The sequence below is a fragment of the Erigeron canadensis genome, chromosome 8 (assembly GCF_010389155.1).
Source record: "Erigeron canadensis isolate Cc75 chromosome 8, C_canadensis_v1, whole genome shotgun sequence".
Classification (NCBI taxonomy): domain Eukaryota; kingdom Viridiplantae; phylum Streptophyta; class Magnoliopsida; order Asterales; family Asteraceae; genus Erigeron; species Erigeron canadensis.
The window spans coordinates 1,462,592-1,475,749 of NC_057768.1; the positions used below are offsets into that span (position 1 = coordinate 1,462,592).

Genomic DNA, 13,158 nt, shown 5'->3' on the forward strand with positions numbered 1-13,158 from the left:
AAGACAAATGGGCTGACATCTGGGCCAAAAAGATAGTCTAATAAAACTGAAAATATATATATAAAAGAAAACTAATAGAAAAAGGAGTTTTTGGGTCGGAAGGTTGATCCAAACGACCTACGTCGTTTGTAGAAACGTTCTCCTCATTTCAACGGTCATTTTGACTGGTTATATGTTGAAAACGAAACCTTTTTTGTAAGTACCTTCTGTTACTCTACCTTAGCCGTCTAAATCCATAAAAGCTAGTTTTTCCACACTTGAGCCTACATCAAGGATAGTTTAATGTGATATTACCATAGTATCTATTTGGTTTGTGATTCATACATCACTTTTTTTTTTTTTTTGCATGCCATCAAATTTTTACATTATCTCTACTCTTCATACAAAAATTATATACCTCTCATTTTAGAAGTGGTTAAAAAAAACTTAGATTGAAAATGACCCTTCAACAAAACCCTTTTAATGAAAAAGATTATTAAAAATTACCTAACTTGATAACATTATTGTTTCAATATAGATTGATTTTACTTTGTGTCATAAAGAAGGCTTCCAAGAGACTAACGAACCATTGGGCCAAATACAACAAATGGGCTTAGATTAATAGTCAGTCAGTATGTTGACTTTCTCTAGAATCTGAGATCCACCCAAAAACAAATAAATTAACCAGAAGCAAATATCAACAACTGACTCTTTAACATAAATTTCCATTGCAAAATTAAAATTTTGTTCCTGCAGTTAGTCAGATTAATCTTTCTTCCAGGTATATATATATGTAGAGTTTCGTTTTTTCTTTTGTGTGTGTGTGTATATATATATATATATATTTAACTTTAGGGCTTTCAAATTGGTAGAGGTTCTTGCCTTGTGGGTGCAGTTCAGGGTTCAATATTAAAAATAAGTGATTTTAGAATTATTTGGACTAGTTTAGGAGTAGAAGTAGATGTGGCCCTTCAAAAACAAAAAAAGTAAAAAAAAAATTAAAATAAATTCTTGTTTAGGTTATCTAGGTTTTTCAGTCTTGATATAATCAAGGGCTATCCTTTTGATGTACTTAAAAAAAAATTTGTGGGTAAGAAGTTATCTAATGCTGTTGGGCGTTTTTTGGATAGATCAATTTCGGCACTTTGATCGCCCCGATGGAGCTATCACTGGAAGAAACGTATGCTGCATTTGAAGAAAAGGTGAAAAAGACGGTGTACGTTGACAATCTTTCGAATCAGGTCACCAAGTCTGTTTTGGAAACTGCATTTGGTCAGTTTGGAACTGTAGTTAGTGTTGAGCTTATTCCTGCCTACTTTGCGTCGTCTCTGGTTTATGCTGCTCTTGTGGAGATGTCGTCTGTGAAACAAGCTGACGAGATTGTTTCCGAGATGAGTGAGTGTCCGTTTATGATATCTGGTATGCCAAGGCCTGTCAGAGCTCAAAAAGCCGAAATGGAAATGTTTGATGATCGCCCTAAGAAACGGAACAAGAAGATCATATGCCAGTGGATGGATCCAAACGATCAGAAGTTTGAGACAGCTAAGAAGATCAAAGAATTGACCAAAAAGCATGCAGCTGAGGCCGCATTTATGATGGAGGTAAGAGCTAGTAACTATTTTATTTTATCTTAATATAAGCATCTGGCGAGCAATTGATTCCCTTCATTGGAAAAATGTTACTGTACTAGTAGGTGTGTTCTTTTAGATCCATAAGTGAGATTAAAGTATCATAATGGGCCGAGAGGGAGGTGTTGGCGGCACCATGGAAGGGAAATAAGAACCAAGATTGATTTTGAAATTAGAACCAACGGAGCTGCATAGAAGTGTCTTGGTCCAGATGAGTTCAGTTCTTCTTGTCCATCTAAATAAGTTTAATGTTGTATCCCTCACTCAGCTAAACTACTTTAGGCTATAATAGGGTTAGGTCAATAGTTATGCTTCGATGCCACGTCGAGGGTAGCTAAAAAAATGCATTGACCGAAGATGCTATGATTGAACCAATAATAAGCTTTTGTGCTTTTCTCAGTCTTATAGGAACCTGTGTCCTGCTTTTTTTCCATTCATTCACAGAGCTGTTTCTTGCAATCACATATTTTCATATTTTTAATCTAAAGGCTTAGATCAATAGTTCGATGAGCTTTTAAGCAGGCTCAGACTTGGCTGCAGGATTATTCAAGATGTGGCTCGAGCTGCGCTCTAAAAGCTCGAATGTTTATTTAAGAGTAAAGAGTTATTAATATTATGGATAACCTAATCTTTGTTCAACTATATGTAGAAGTTAAAGTTAGTCGCAAAATTCATTTACAAAATGTCTAAAATTTGAAAAAACCTTGGCCATTACCTTGATCTCGGGCCGAGCTAGAGAATCTTAATTAAAGCTCGATTTGTTTTAAGACCTGATTACACATAGAGGAGAGAAACAGCCCTTGATGATTTTTGACAGAAGCAACTTCTCCAGTCTACCCCCTAAATAAATTTTAATAAAAATTCTACTGGTTAGACATATGTCCAAATTATTCTTCCAATCATTGGCAAATATGTTGTGTTTTTTCGTATCTAACTTCTGTTCTTGTACAATTGTAAATGGTCATAACTTTTGAGATTAGCTACCAGCCAAGTAAGTGACAGTTTGCTCAAAAATGGATTATGTTTTACTGACTTGAGGGGGTCAAGTAACTCCAAGTAGATGCAGTTATTATGGTCAGGGTGGTGCCATATGATATTACGGACATCATTATTGTAGAATCTGTAGTGCCTCAAGTTCTTACACACATAAAGGACTTACAGGGTGAAAATGCATTTAGGCATGGGTAGCCTATATAGGTTTCTGCGTTTGCATAATAAGAGCAACGGAAACAGGTTTTTGCCCCATCATCAACAGAGTAGTGTCTATCGAGTATTCTCTGTTGTATTGATAGGTAATGTTAGCGTAAACACAGATGAAATTAAGGCAGTGGTGTTAGTGTCTAGTGCTTATATTATATTTCATAAGCCACATTGTTCCAAATTTATATGTATGTTACGCTTTGCAGTTAGATGATGGTACCTCTGAATGTCACTTATAACCTACTTACATATGTAATTTGTGACACAAAATTGAAATGATTTTGAACATTGAGTATGACTTGAAAGTGGAAATGAATGTATGCATATTTTGCAGCTGCAACTTGCAAAGGAAGAGAAGCTGCATAATCAGCAGAACGAGACATTGAGAGCAAACTATAAGAAATATGAGCTGATTGATGGGGCACAAGGCAATGGAACTGTTAAGCAATTGGCAGCATGTTATAAATTAACACTCAATGAGTGTTGATTGACGTCTTATAGCTATCCCTGTAACATCTCATTCTTAACCCGAAACTTGCAAATGTACTTGTCAAAAGTAGCTGTATAGATTTGTAAATATGTTATGCAAATTATGCTTAAGAAATATACTTTAGATTATTTCTAGCTATTTCGTAAGATTATTAGTTGGTCTTATTATAAACCCTATATTATGTGCTTTGTGCGTGTTCGTATGTGTATATTCTGTTAGAGGTCAGCTTGTGGTTCTTTTGGACGGACCTCAAAGTAGGGGCCATATAGTGAACATTGCAAATTTTGTAAGACTCGGATGATAAATTTCAGGTAATTTTTTTTTATAGTGGCTCCTTCACTACATGAACATGTAAGGTTTTGAAGGTACAAAATGTTGATAGCAGAAACGGACAAGATTTATGTTTGAAAAACCTTAAATGAAACCCATGTATTATAGAGGAGAATGGAGGTGGATTAACTTTACTAAGAAACATCATGTTTGTGTTATTAATATATTTGACTTTATAATATGCGAAAAGTGAACATGGGGTTTTTCCCGTTAACTTAGATGGAGAACACTTCACATTCAAATATTTTAATATTTTTTTATTTTAAATAAAACCATGCCCCCTGAAATTTATGATTAAAAAACCAAATATGAGGTGTTTCTCATCTAAATTTAGATGGGGAACAACTTCCAAAACCAATTGTTTTCAAGATGCACACAATACTTTGTGAATTGCCTGGATGGGTTTTTGGGTAAAGATTTTAACATTAATGCGAATACTAAGAAACTGACCGAGATTATAACAACCATGGCCATTTAAAAGAGACCAACATTAAAAATTTTCCATTCTTCTTAACGAACTTTCATGTTTGCTTCTCTTGCCAAAAACCATCCATAAGACTGAACATGAATTTCTTAAATTAAATCTGGAACCTCTTCTGTATGTCACTTGAAAACTTTGTTATTCCTAAATCATAAAGCATGCTCATTCCTAGCAGAGGTGAAAATCTCGAGCAATATGGGCTTTGGTTTATAACCTATGGGTCAAACAAGTAAGGTAACAAACCAGATGAGTTCAACAGGTTGTAATGATAATGTTTTTCATTTTTTTTACCATGCTTAAATCTCGAGTACTTACCCTATGTCTTGAGCCCGCTAATTAGCTTTTATGAACATCCTACAAAACCCTATTATTGACCATTTGACCCAAGTTAAAGTCGTTCACACATTTTGGCAACCATCCTACTTAGAGCTGACAATTTCTGACACGGACGTGCTACTTAGAGCTAACAATTTCTAACACGGACTTCTTACTTAGAGCTGACAATTTCTGACACGGACGTGCTACTTAGAGCTGACAATTCCTGACACGGACTTCCTACTTAGAGCTGACAATTTCTGACACGAACGTGTTAACATGACACAACATGACCTGACAGGTTTCGTGTCTTAACGGACCAGACCTCTTGAGACACGAAAAAGACTGCAGTATAAAAACTTGCTAAATGAAACCCTAAATCACTTCCCATCCTTTTATTGCCTCCAAAGTCCAACTACCCTCCTGGCTTCCAACTTCTATCCATCGTTCAACACCACCATTCACACTTCCAATCCTTAAATGAAACTTGAAACCTTTAAAATCTTAAATCTCTAATTCGCAATTTATCATTTATGAATCTTTTATCCATCTGTTAATCTATACATCACTTCAAAATTCACAATCTCAAATTCAATGTAAGCGATTTACGTTTACACCATCTATTAATGTATATATCACTTATATTTTTCATCTATTTCCAAATTTAATCACGATTTATCAGTTGTTAATTTGTTATGTATGAAAAAATCAGAAAATTTATAGATGGATTTTGGGGCTCTCTATAAAAAGATATCATTTGTGATGTTCGAAAAAAAGAATAGACAGTTAGTTATAACTTTAACATTGCATTCTCGAGATAAAAATTAAAAGGAAAGAAATGATAAGATTGGATAGGGTTAGAGAAGAAAAGAAATTGTATGCATGCATTCTTGAGTTTTAGAAAAAAATGAAAGAAAAGAAAAGAATCAAAAATATTATTTACATTCTTGAGTTTAGATGAAAGGAAAGGAAAAGAAAAAAAAATAAAGTTTTACAAATATCCCTTATTAAATAAATTACTCGTATTAAAAATATATTGAAGGGTGAAATAGTACTTTTACATAGTTAACCTTTATTTTCCTTCCAAATCATGTCAATTTGGCAAGAATAATAAGACCAAAATTCCATAAGTTTTCCTATTATTTCTTTTCCTTTATTTTATAAAAAGAACTCAAGATAGAAGATTTTACATTTTTTCCTATCATTTCTTTCCTTATCTCGTCTAAAAAAACTCAAGAATGTAGTGTAAGTATTGAATCTATTGATTATTGAACACATTGTGTATTTTTAGTTGACAGATTGCTTATCGTGTAACCTGTTAATTTTCATGTCGTGTTCGTGTTTAAAAAAATGACACGATTACTTATCGTGTCGTGTTTGTGTTTAGCCCATTCGTGTTCATGTCTTATCGTTTCGTGTCAAACACGATATCCTAGCTCTAATCCTACTCATGAAACTCGCTCTAACCCTACATATGTGATCAATTGTAATTTTTAATAGGTTACCCCCAACGATCACATTAAATTTTAATGTTAAAAAAAAGTACACAACAATAAATTTTAACACTACCTAACATCATAACTTCAACATTTAATATATCACCTACCCTATCTACCCATTCATAACTTGAAGCAGCCTGTTCATCACATCTTTCCCCCTAAGTATCATTTTTTTATACTACTCAAAACACTTTATGTATGTTCAGCCCCTTCAACAGATCGCCAAAACATTGCAACTCCCAACAAATCCTGACCCTTCACTCGGGCGACTGACCATATCAACACCACATCAAAGATGGTTTTCGGTTGATCTCAATAATCTAATCGATCTAAATGGATAAAAAAAAGATCCAAAAGGTAAAATAGCTCAACAATCCTTAACCATTCTTTCTTTTCTTCTTTTTTTTTTATATAATTATTTCATAACTTTTTTGGAAAAATGAAAAGAAAGATATAACCGTTTTTTCTAGTTATAATAAAATAAGTATATTAAGGTAAAACAAAATAAACAGTATATGTTTCTTTACTTAAAATCACTGTACATCATGAATGTGAATCTTTATGCATTAACTTTATCACGATTTAAGGTTCAAGATCTTATTTATTTTATTTTAATATTTATTTTACAATAATCAAATTCATGCATATTTATATTCTATTCTATATCTATGATGATATGATCGGATACTAAATTTATTATGATTGTAAGTTGTGATTTTCATTTATATCATTATATGCTTTACTTAAGGGGTGTTTTGGATTGCTTATCTTAACGCCTTTATTTTAAAGTGCTTATTGTTTACTGTATAAGTAGTGGTTTATATATATATATATATATATATATAGAATAGTGCCTGGGATTGTTTATCGACTTTGAATATAAGCAACTAAATTAAACTCGCATGTTATGCGGGCTGACTAAGAATATAATTTAAAAAATACAATAGCTGATAATACATTATTATTGATAATTTATGATAATATACAACTGTCAAATTACAGCTAATGCAAAAACTAAATTTATAGTTTATAAGTATATGATATACGTCAAATATGTTAAAGCATGACTAATAAAACATAAATATTTATAGATCATAAAAATCTTTTTCATGATATATATTTATTAAATATAATATAATATATACTTTAAAAAAAAACATAATATAATAAACAATCACATTTTTAAGAAAAAAGGTAGTTATCATTAAATTAATATAAAAATATAGTATAATGTATTAAACATCTTTGTACCCATATATAAAATAGAAAAATAAATATTTATGATATAATGTATTAAACATCTTTGTACCCATATTTAAAATAAAAAAATAAATATTTATGATTAGGATTATGATTGATTATTAACATCATACATGACAATGTAAATATAACAATTTCAATAGAAAAAATGATACCTTGTTAAAAAAATCTAAAGTAACAAAAAATTAAAAATGTCACATAGGTAAAACAAATATCTTCTCTAATTTACATACAGAGAAAAGAATTAATTAAAATAAAAATATTAATAAAAAGAAAATTTTGCCATATATACATATCCATCTATATATAGAATAAAGATATAATGATAACATTAGTTTGATTTTATTTTAATTCAAGATGCAGTTAGACTTCATTTATACGGATATATTTCTTACTTTTTTATTTTAATTTTTACTTTTCATTTTATTTTTATTATTATTAATTAATGATGAATTGATGATTATGATTAATGATTAGAAATAATATTGTAAACTCAATTTAGATCCGTATCAAATACATTGGATATTTAGGGTATTTTCATGATATGATTAATTATTATTAAATATATAATTTATAAACAAAAATATACAAAATTACAAACTGGTCAATTAAACTAAATAAATCCAGATGCAAACAATATAATACCTTAACATTATTGTTTCAAAATATATAATTTATCTGCAAAAGTCAGTAAAGAGAATTGATAATGGCTCGTAATCTTAACATTATTGTTTCAAAACTATATACTGTATTGTTTTCAGCAATTCTATAATACATTGTTGATTACTTGATTGTTCGACTACTTCTTACAAGAGAAGGGATCCAAGGGACAAATGAACCATTGGGCCAATGGGCTGAGACCAACAGAGATAGTCAGTATGTTACTTTCGCATTATTATATAATACAATTGAAGTGGGAAAACTTCAATCGTTTCATATCAGTCACGAAAATTTTATTCTTTTTATTTTGAAATGAAAGTTTTGTTTTATTTAGTTATTAAAATTTTATTTTTTTAACTTTTGTCACAAAAGTTTTATCCTATTTACTTTTTATCAAATAAATTTTTTACCTTTTATCACATAACTTTAACTTCTTTTACTTTTAACACCAAAATATAGTTTTATGTACTTTTAAACTTACGTTTATCTAACTTTTTTCACGAAGTTTTCATTCTCTTTACTTTTTATCACTAAAACTTTGAACCTTTTACTTTTTGTCACATAACTTTAATTTCTTTTACTTTTGGCACAAGATTTTTGTTTTATTTACTTTTAAACTTTTGTTTTTCTAACTTTTGCCATAAAAGTTTCATTCTCTTTATTTTTTATCACGAAAGTGTTGTTTTATTTGGTTATTAAACTTTCGTTTTCTTAACTTTGCCACGAAAGTTTCATTTTTTTTACTTTTTATCAAATAAACTTTTTACCTTTTGTCACATAACTTTAATTTCTTTTACTTTTGTCACATTATTCTCAATTTTTTAACTTTTGTCATGATACTTTAATTTTTCCTTACTTTTCATCACATAACTTTTAGATTTTCCCTTTGTCAACAAAGTTTCATTTTTTTAAACTTTTTACCACATAACTTTAAATTTTTCAACTTCAGCTACCAAGACTTAGCGGAAAATTCAATTTCCGAAACCATGGCAACGCGCGGGGTATTTTTCTAGTTATTATATTATATATATAGTAAAACTCTATGTAAATGTACAAGTACTTTATGCGTGAAATTTACAAGCTTTTAAAGAATATATAAGTTATAACAAAATTTCGTTTTAACCCCCTAAATCTTAACTAAATTTCGTTTTAACCCCTAAAAATTCTATTTTTTTAACTATTACCCCACATCAAAGTTTTCACTTTCATTTTCGTGAAACTAAACTTTTAGGCTCTCATGTTTTCATCAAACAACTTCCACACAGTTACGGTACTAAAAACCTATGTAAATGTACAAGTACTTTATGCGTCAAATATACAAGCTTTTAAAGCACAAATTAATTTTAACTAAATTTCGTTTTAACCCCTTAATTTTAACTAAATTTTGTTTTAACCCCCTAAATTTTAACCAAGTTTCGTTTTAACCCCTTAAAAATTCTATTTTTTACTTTTACCCCACATCAAAGTTTTCGCTTTCATTTTCGTAACACTAAAATTTTAGACTCTCATGTTTTCATCAAACAACTTTCACACAGTTACGGTTTTACTTTTAAACATTTGGTCTTTGATTATTTTCATTTGTCTTTTTATACATATACCTTTTCATTATACAATAACTTTTATCATCATTACGTCTTACGTTCATGTTACATTTAAAACATTATATAATTATTGTTTATGTTTTATACATCTTAATATTCTTTTACATTATTTTTATTGTATCGATACATGTTTAGTTGTTTTTTAATTAAAGTTTTCATCATTTAACTTGTATTCCACATCAAAAATTTTGGTTTTCATTTATATTGACACTAAACTTTTGGATTCTCAGTTTTTCATCATACAATTTGTACACAGTTATGGTTTTACTTTTAAAGATTTGGTTTTTAATATTTTCTTATGTTTTTATACATATATATGACGTTTTTAATATATAATAATTTTCATCATGTTTACGTCTTACATTCATGAAACATTTAAAGTATTAATATATTTATTGTTTGTGTTTTTATATGACTTATTATTCCTTTATAATATTTTTAATGTTATTGTTAGATGGTTAATTGTCATTTTTAAAATTTGGGTTCGAATATCTGACATAAATATTTCAAAACCTTATTGTATAATAAACGTACCCCGTGGCAACGCGCAAACTCAATAACTAGTTTTCTCTAGAAGCTGAATTCCATCCAAAAACAACCGAACCAGAAGCAAAATCTCAACTGGCATTCTTTAACATAAAAGTTTATTGCAATAATTGTTCCTGCAGCTAGTTGATTAGGTACGCTTAAATGCTTAATATATATGTAATATATGTGTAGAGTTTATTTTTTGTTTTTGTGTTTATATATATACATATAATTATTTCTTCAATTCTGTATCTAAGTGAATGAGGATTAGATGCTAAGTTTATATTTTTTTCATTAATCTGCTTTATTTTTTTGTTTTTTGTTTTGATTTTGACATGGTTATTCATTAAAATTTCAAGGAAAAAACGATGATAATTTTGATTTTAAATATTTGATTTTGACTTTTAAAGACTTGACGATACGATTGAAGTCTATTCTATATTTTTACATGAACTAATATATAATAATGCATTAAAGATTTAAGGCATAAAATCTGTAGAAGTACATATATAAATCTTATTCCAAAGTCTAATGTTCGTAAACTTTAAAAATGACAATTAACTATCTAGCAATAACATTAAAAATATTGTAAAGGTATAATAAGTCATAAAAAAACACAAACAATAACTATATTAATACTTTAAATGTTTAATAAATGTAAGACGTAAGCATAATGAAAATTATTATATATTAAAAACTATATATATTTATAAAAATGGAAGAAAATAATCAAGAACCAAATGTTTAAAAGTAAAAACATAACTGTGTGCAAATTGTATGATGAAAACTTGAGATTTCAAAAGTTTAGTGTCAATAAAAATGAAAACGAAAATTTTGATGTGGGATACAAGTTAAAAGATAAAATTTTATTAAAAAAACAACTAAACATGTAGCAATACAATAAAAATAATGTAAAAGAATATTAAGATATATAAAAACATAAACAATAACTATATTAATGTTTTAAATGTAACATAATTGTAAGACATAACGATGATAAAAGTTATTGTATAATGAAAACGTTATATGTATAAAAAAACAGATGAAAATAATCAAAGACCAAATGTTTAAAAGTAAAACTGTAACTGTGTGAAAGTTGTTTAACGAAAACATGAGAACTTAAAAGTTTAGTGTAAAAGTTTAGGGGGTTAAAACGAAATTTGGTTATAATTTAAGGGGTTATAACGAAATTTAGTTAAAATTAGTATGTGCTTTAAAAACTTGTACATTTTAAGCATAAAGTACTTTTATATTTATATAGGTTTTTAGTATATTTATAATATGATAATATCCATATGAAATATCTTTGCCTTAAAAAAAATAAAGGAATGAATATACCTCTTCATATATATCGTTTGTATAATTTTGTTATGAGAATCTTTTTACTATTCCATATAAATATCTAATATTTTCTACTATTTTTTGGTAATATATAAATTAGATACATAGATAAAATATTATTAAAAAAACATGAAATATATAAATTAGATACATAGATAAAATATTATTAAAAAAACATGAAGATAACACGTAAGATAAATCCTACGTGGCAATTTTTTAGAATAGTTTTAATTTTGAAGAATGCTTTAAAAGGCTAGAATTCCTATTTTTTTAATAGATATATAGATATAGATATGGAGTTTGTTTTTGGAAAACAAGTATTCAAATAAAATATATAGGACAAAATCATAACCCTTTTATCATGAAAAAGTTGATACATGAATATTTACAAAGCGCGCGCACGCACACACACATATATATGTTGATGCACGATGATTTTCAGTTAATAAAGATCTACTTTTTATTTGTCTTTCTTTAATAAAACAAGTATTAAAGTAAATAAATAAAATAGGGATCTTTTCATTGAAAAATACCGTGCGTGAAAATAATCGTGCATCATTATGTTTCATCAATCAATTTTATCATGATCCAAGGGTTAAGATCTTGTCCTATTTATTTTATTTTAATACTTATTTTATAATAACCAACCTTTGGGTAAGGCATTGACCAGTGGCGGAGCCGGGAATCGATGTTTTTGACTCATTGGAGGGGGTCGTACTATATAAACTTTGAAAAATATTTGGCCGAGCTATAGAAAATCCGTTGCGTTTACGCCTATTGGGGGAGGCTTGGCACCACCCAGCCCCCCCCCCCCCCCCCCCCCCCCGGTCTCCGCCTCTGGCATTGACTCAAATAAATGGTGGCTGAGAAGTCTTATACTAATTCACTGTCGAGCATCTTAGTGCAAACATTTAGCTGTGGGTATGAGATCTCAATTTTGATAGTGTTTGGGACACAAGACTAAAAAGAGGTTTCTATCTTATGCCATGGTTCATGACTTACATTTTATTTAATGATTTTAGTTCACAAGTCACCAAAATGATATTAGGCGCATTAATTTACATTTTCAATAGAGGGGCAAAATGTGTGTGTTAAATATAATTGCTGGAATTATCTATAAAGTTAACAAATTAAGAAACTACCTTATGTATTGAAAAAAACTTTGAAGTTTCTATAATTGCTGAAATTAATTATTAAGTTTTTTCTTTCTAACTGTCTTTCTAAACAACTTTGTTCTAAACTTAAAGACGCCAATACGAAATCAAGCACGATTTCCCAGCCTCCGTCTTATGAGGGTGACTACCCATGGAAAAACCCATGACTTGTTTGCCGCTAGTTTGCCAAGCTCATTTGCAAGATCGGTGTTAGACTTTGAAAGCAGAGCGGAACATAAACGGTTAAGCACTCCAAGGGTCTGTACCAAGCTAGCTTGTACTTTTCTAATGTTGCAGTCAGATCAGATAGAGGTAACCCGTATGATAACGCCTCCAGAATTTCATCATTGATTTTTTCTTTCACTTTAATATCATTGAGGGCAGCAAATAATCAGGTTGGTTGTGTCCACGATTAACCTCGGAAGCATTATGACAACACTTGTTCAAGCGCCTCCTGCATATATCACTGATGATTAGGATCAGAAACACGTTAATGAGCTTTACCGCAATGGGCTTCTTATTCATCCCTTGTTACTTGTGTCTAGAAAACCACATATAAAACGAACACCAAAACAACACCCATGAAGATCTAAACACATCTCTTAAAAACTATGAAGCCTTCGGTTGCATCCTTCGTCTCGTTATAAGTCCTTAGGGCACAATTTCTATAGCATTATACTTTTGTCTCATGA

General features: G+C 29.5%; 1 protein-coding gene and 1 non-coding gene across 2 annotated transcripts; both read left to right on the plus strand.

The window, feature by feature from the left end:
• The first annotated feature begins 669 nt into the window (after nt 1-669).
• Nucleotides 670-3,429, plus strand: LOC122579413. The gene is made up of 3 exons (XM_043751585.1): nt 670-760; nt 1,110-1,580; nt 3,142-3,429. The coding sequence occupies exons 2-3, from the start codon at nt 1,137-1,139 to the stop codon at nt 3,292-3,294; spliced, it is 597 nt and encodes a 198-aa protein (XP_043607520.1). The 5' UTR covers nt 670-760; nt 1,110-1,136; the 3' UTR covers nt 3,295-3,429.
• LOC122580730 lies at nt 1,918-2,074 on the plus strand. Its single transcript, XR_006320872.1, has one exon. It is a non-coding gene; the product is annotated as a small nucleolar RNA snoR2/U65 (small nucleolar RNA).
• Nucleotides 3,430-13,158: the final 9,729 nt, after the last annotated feature.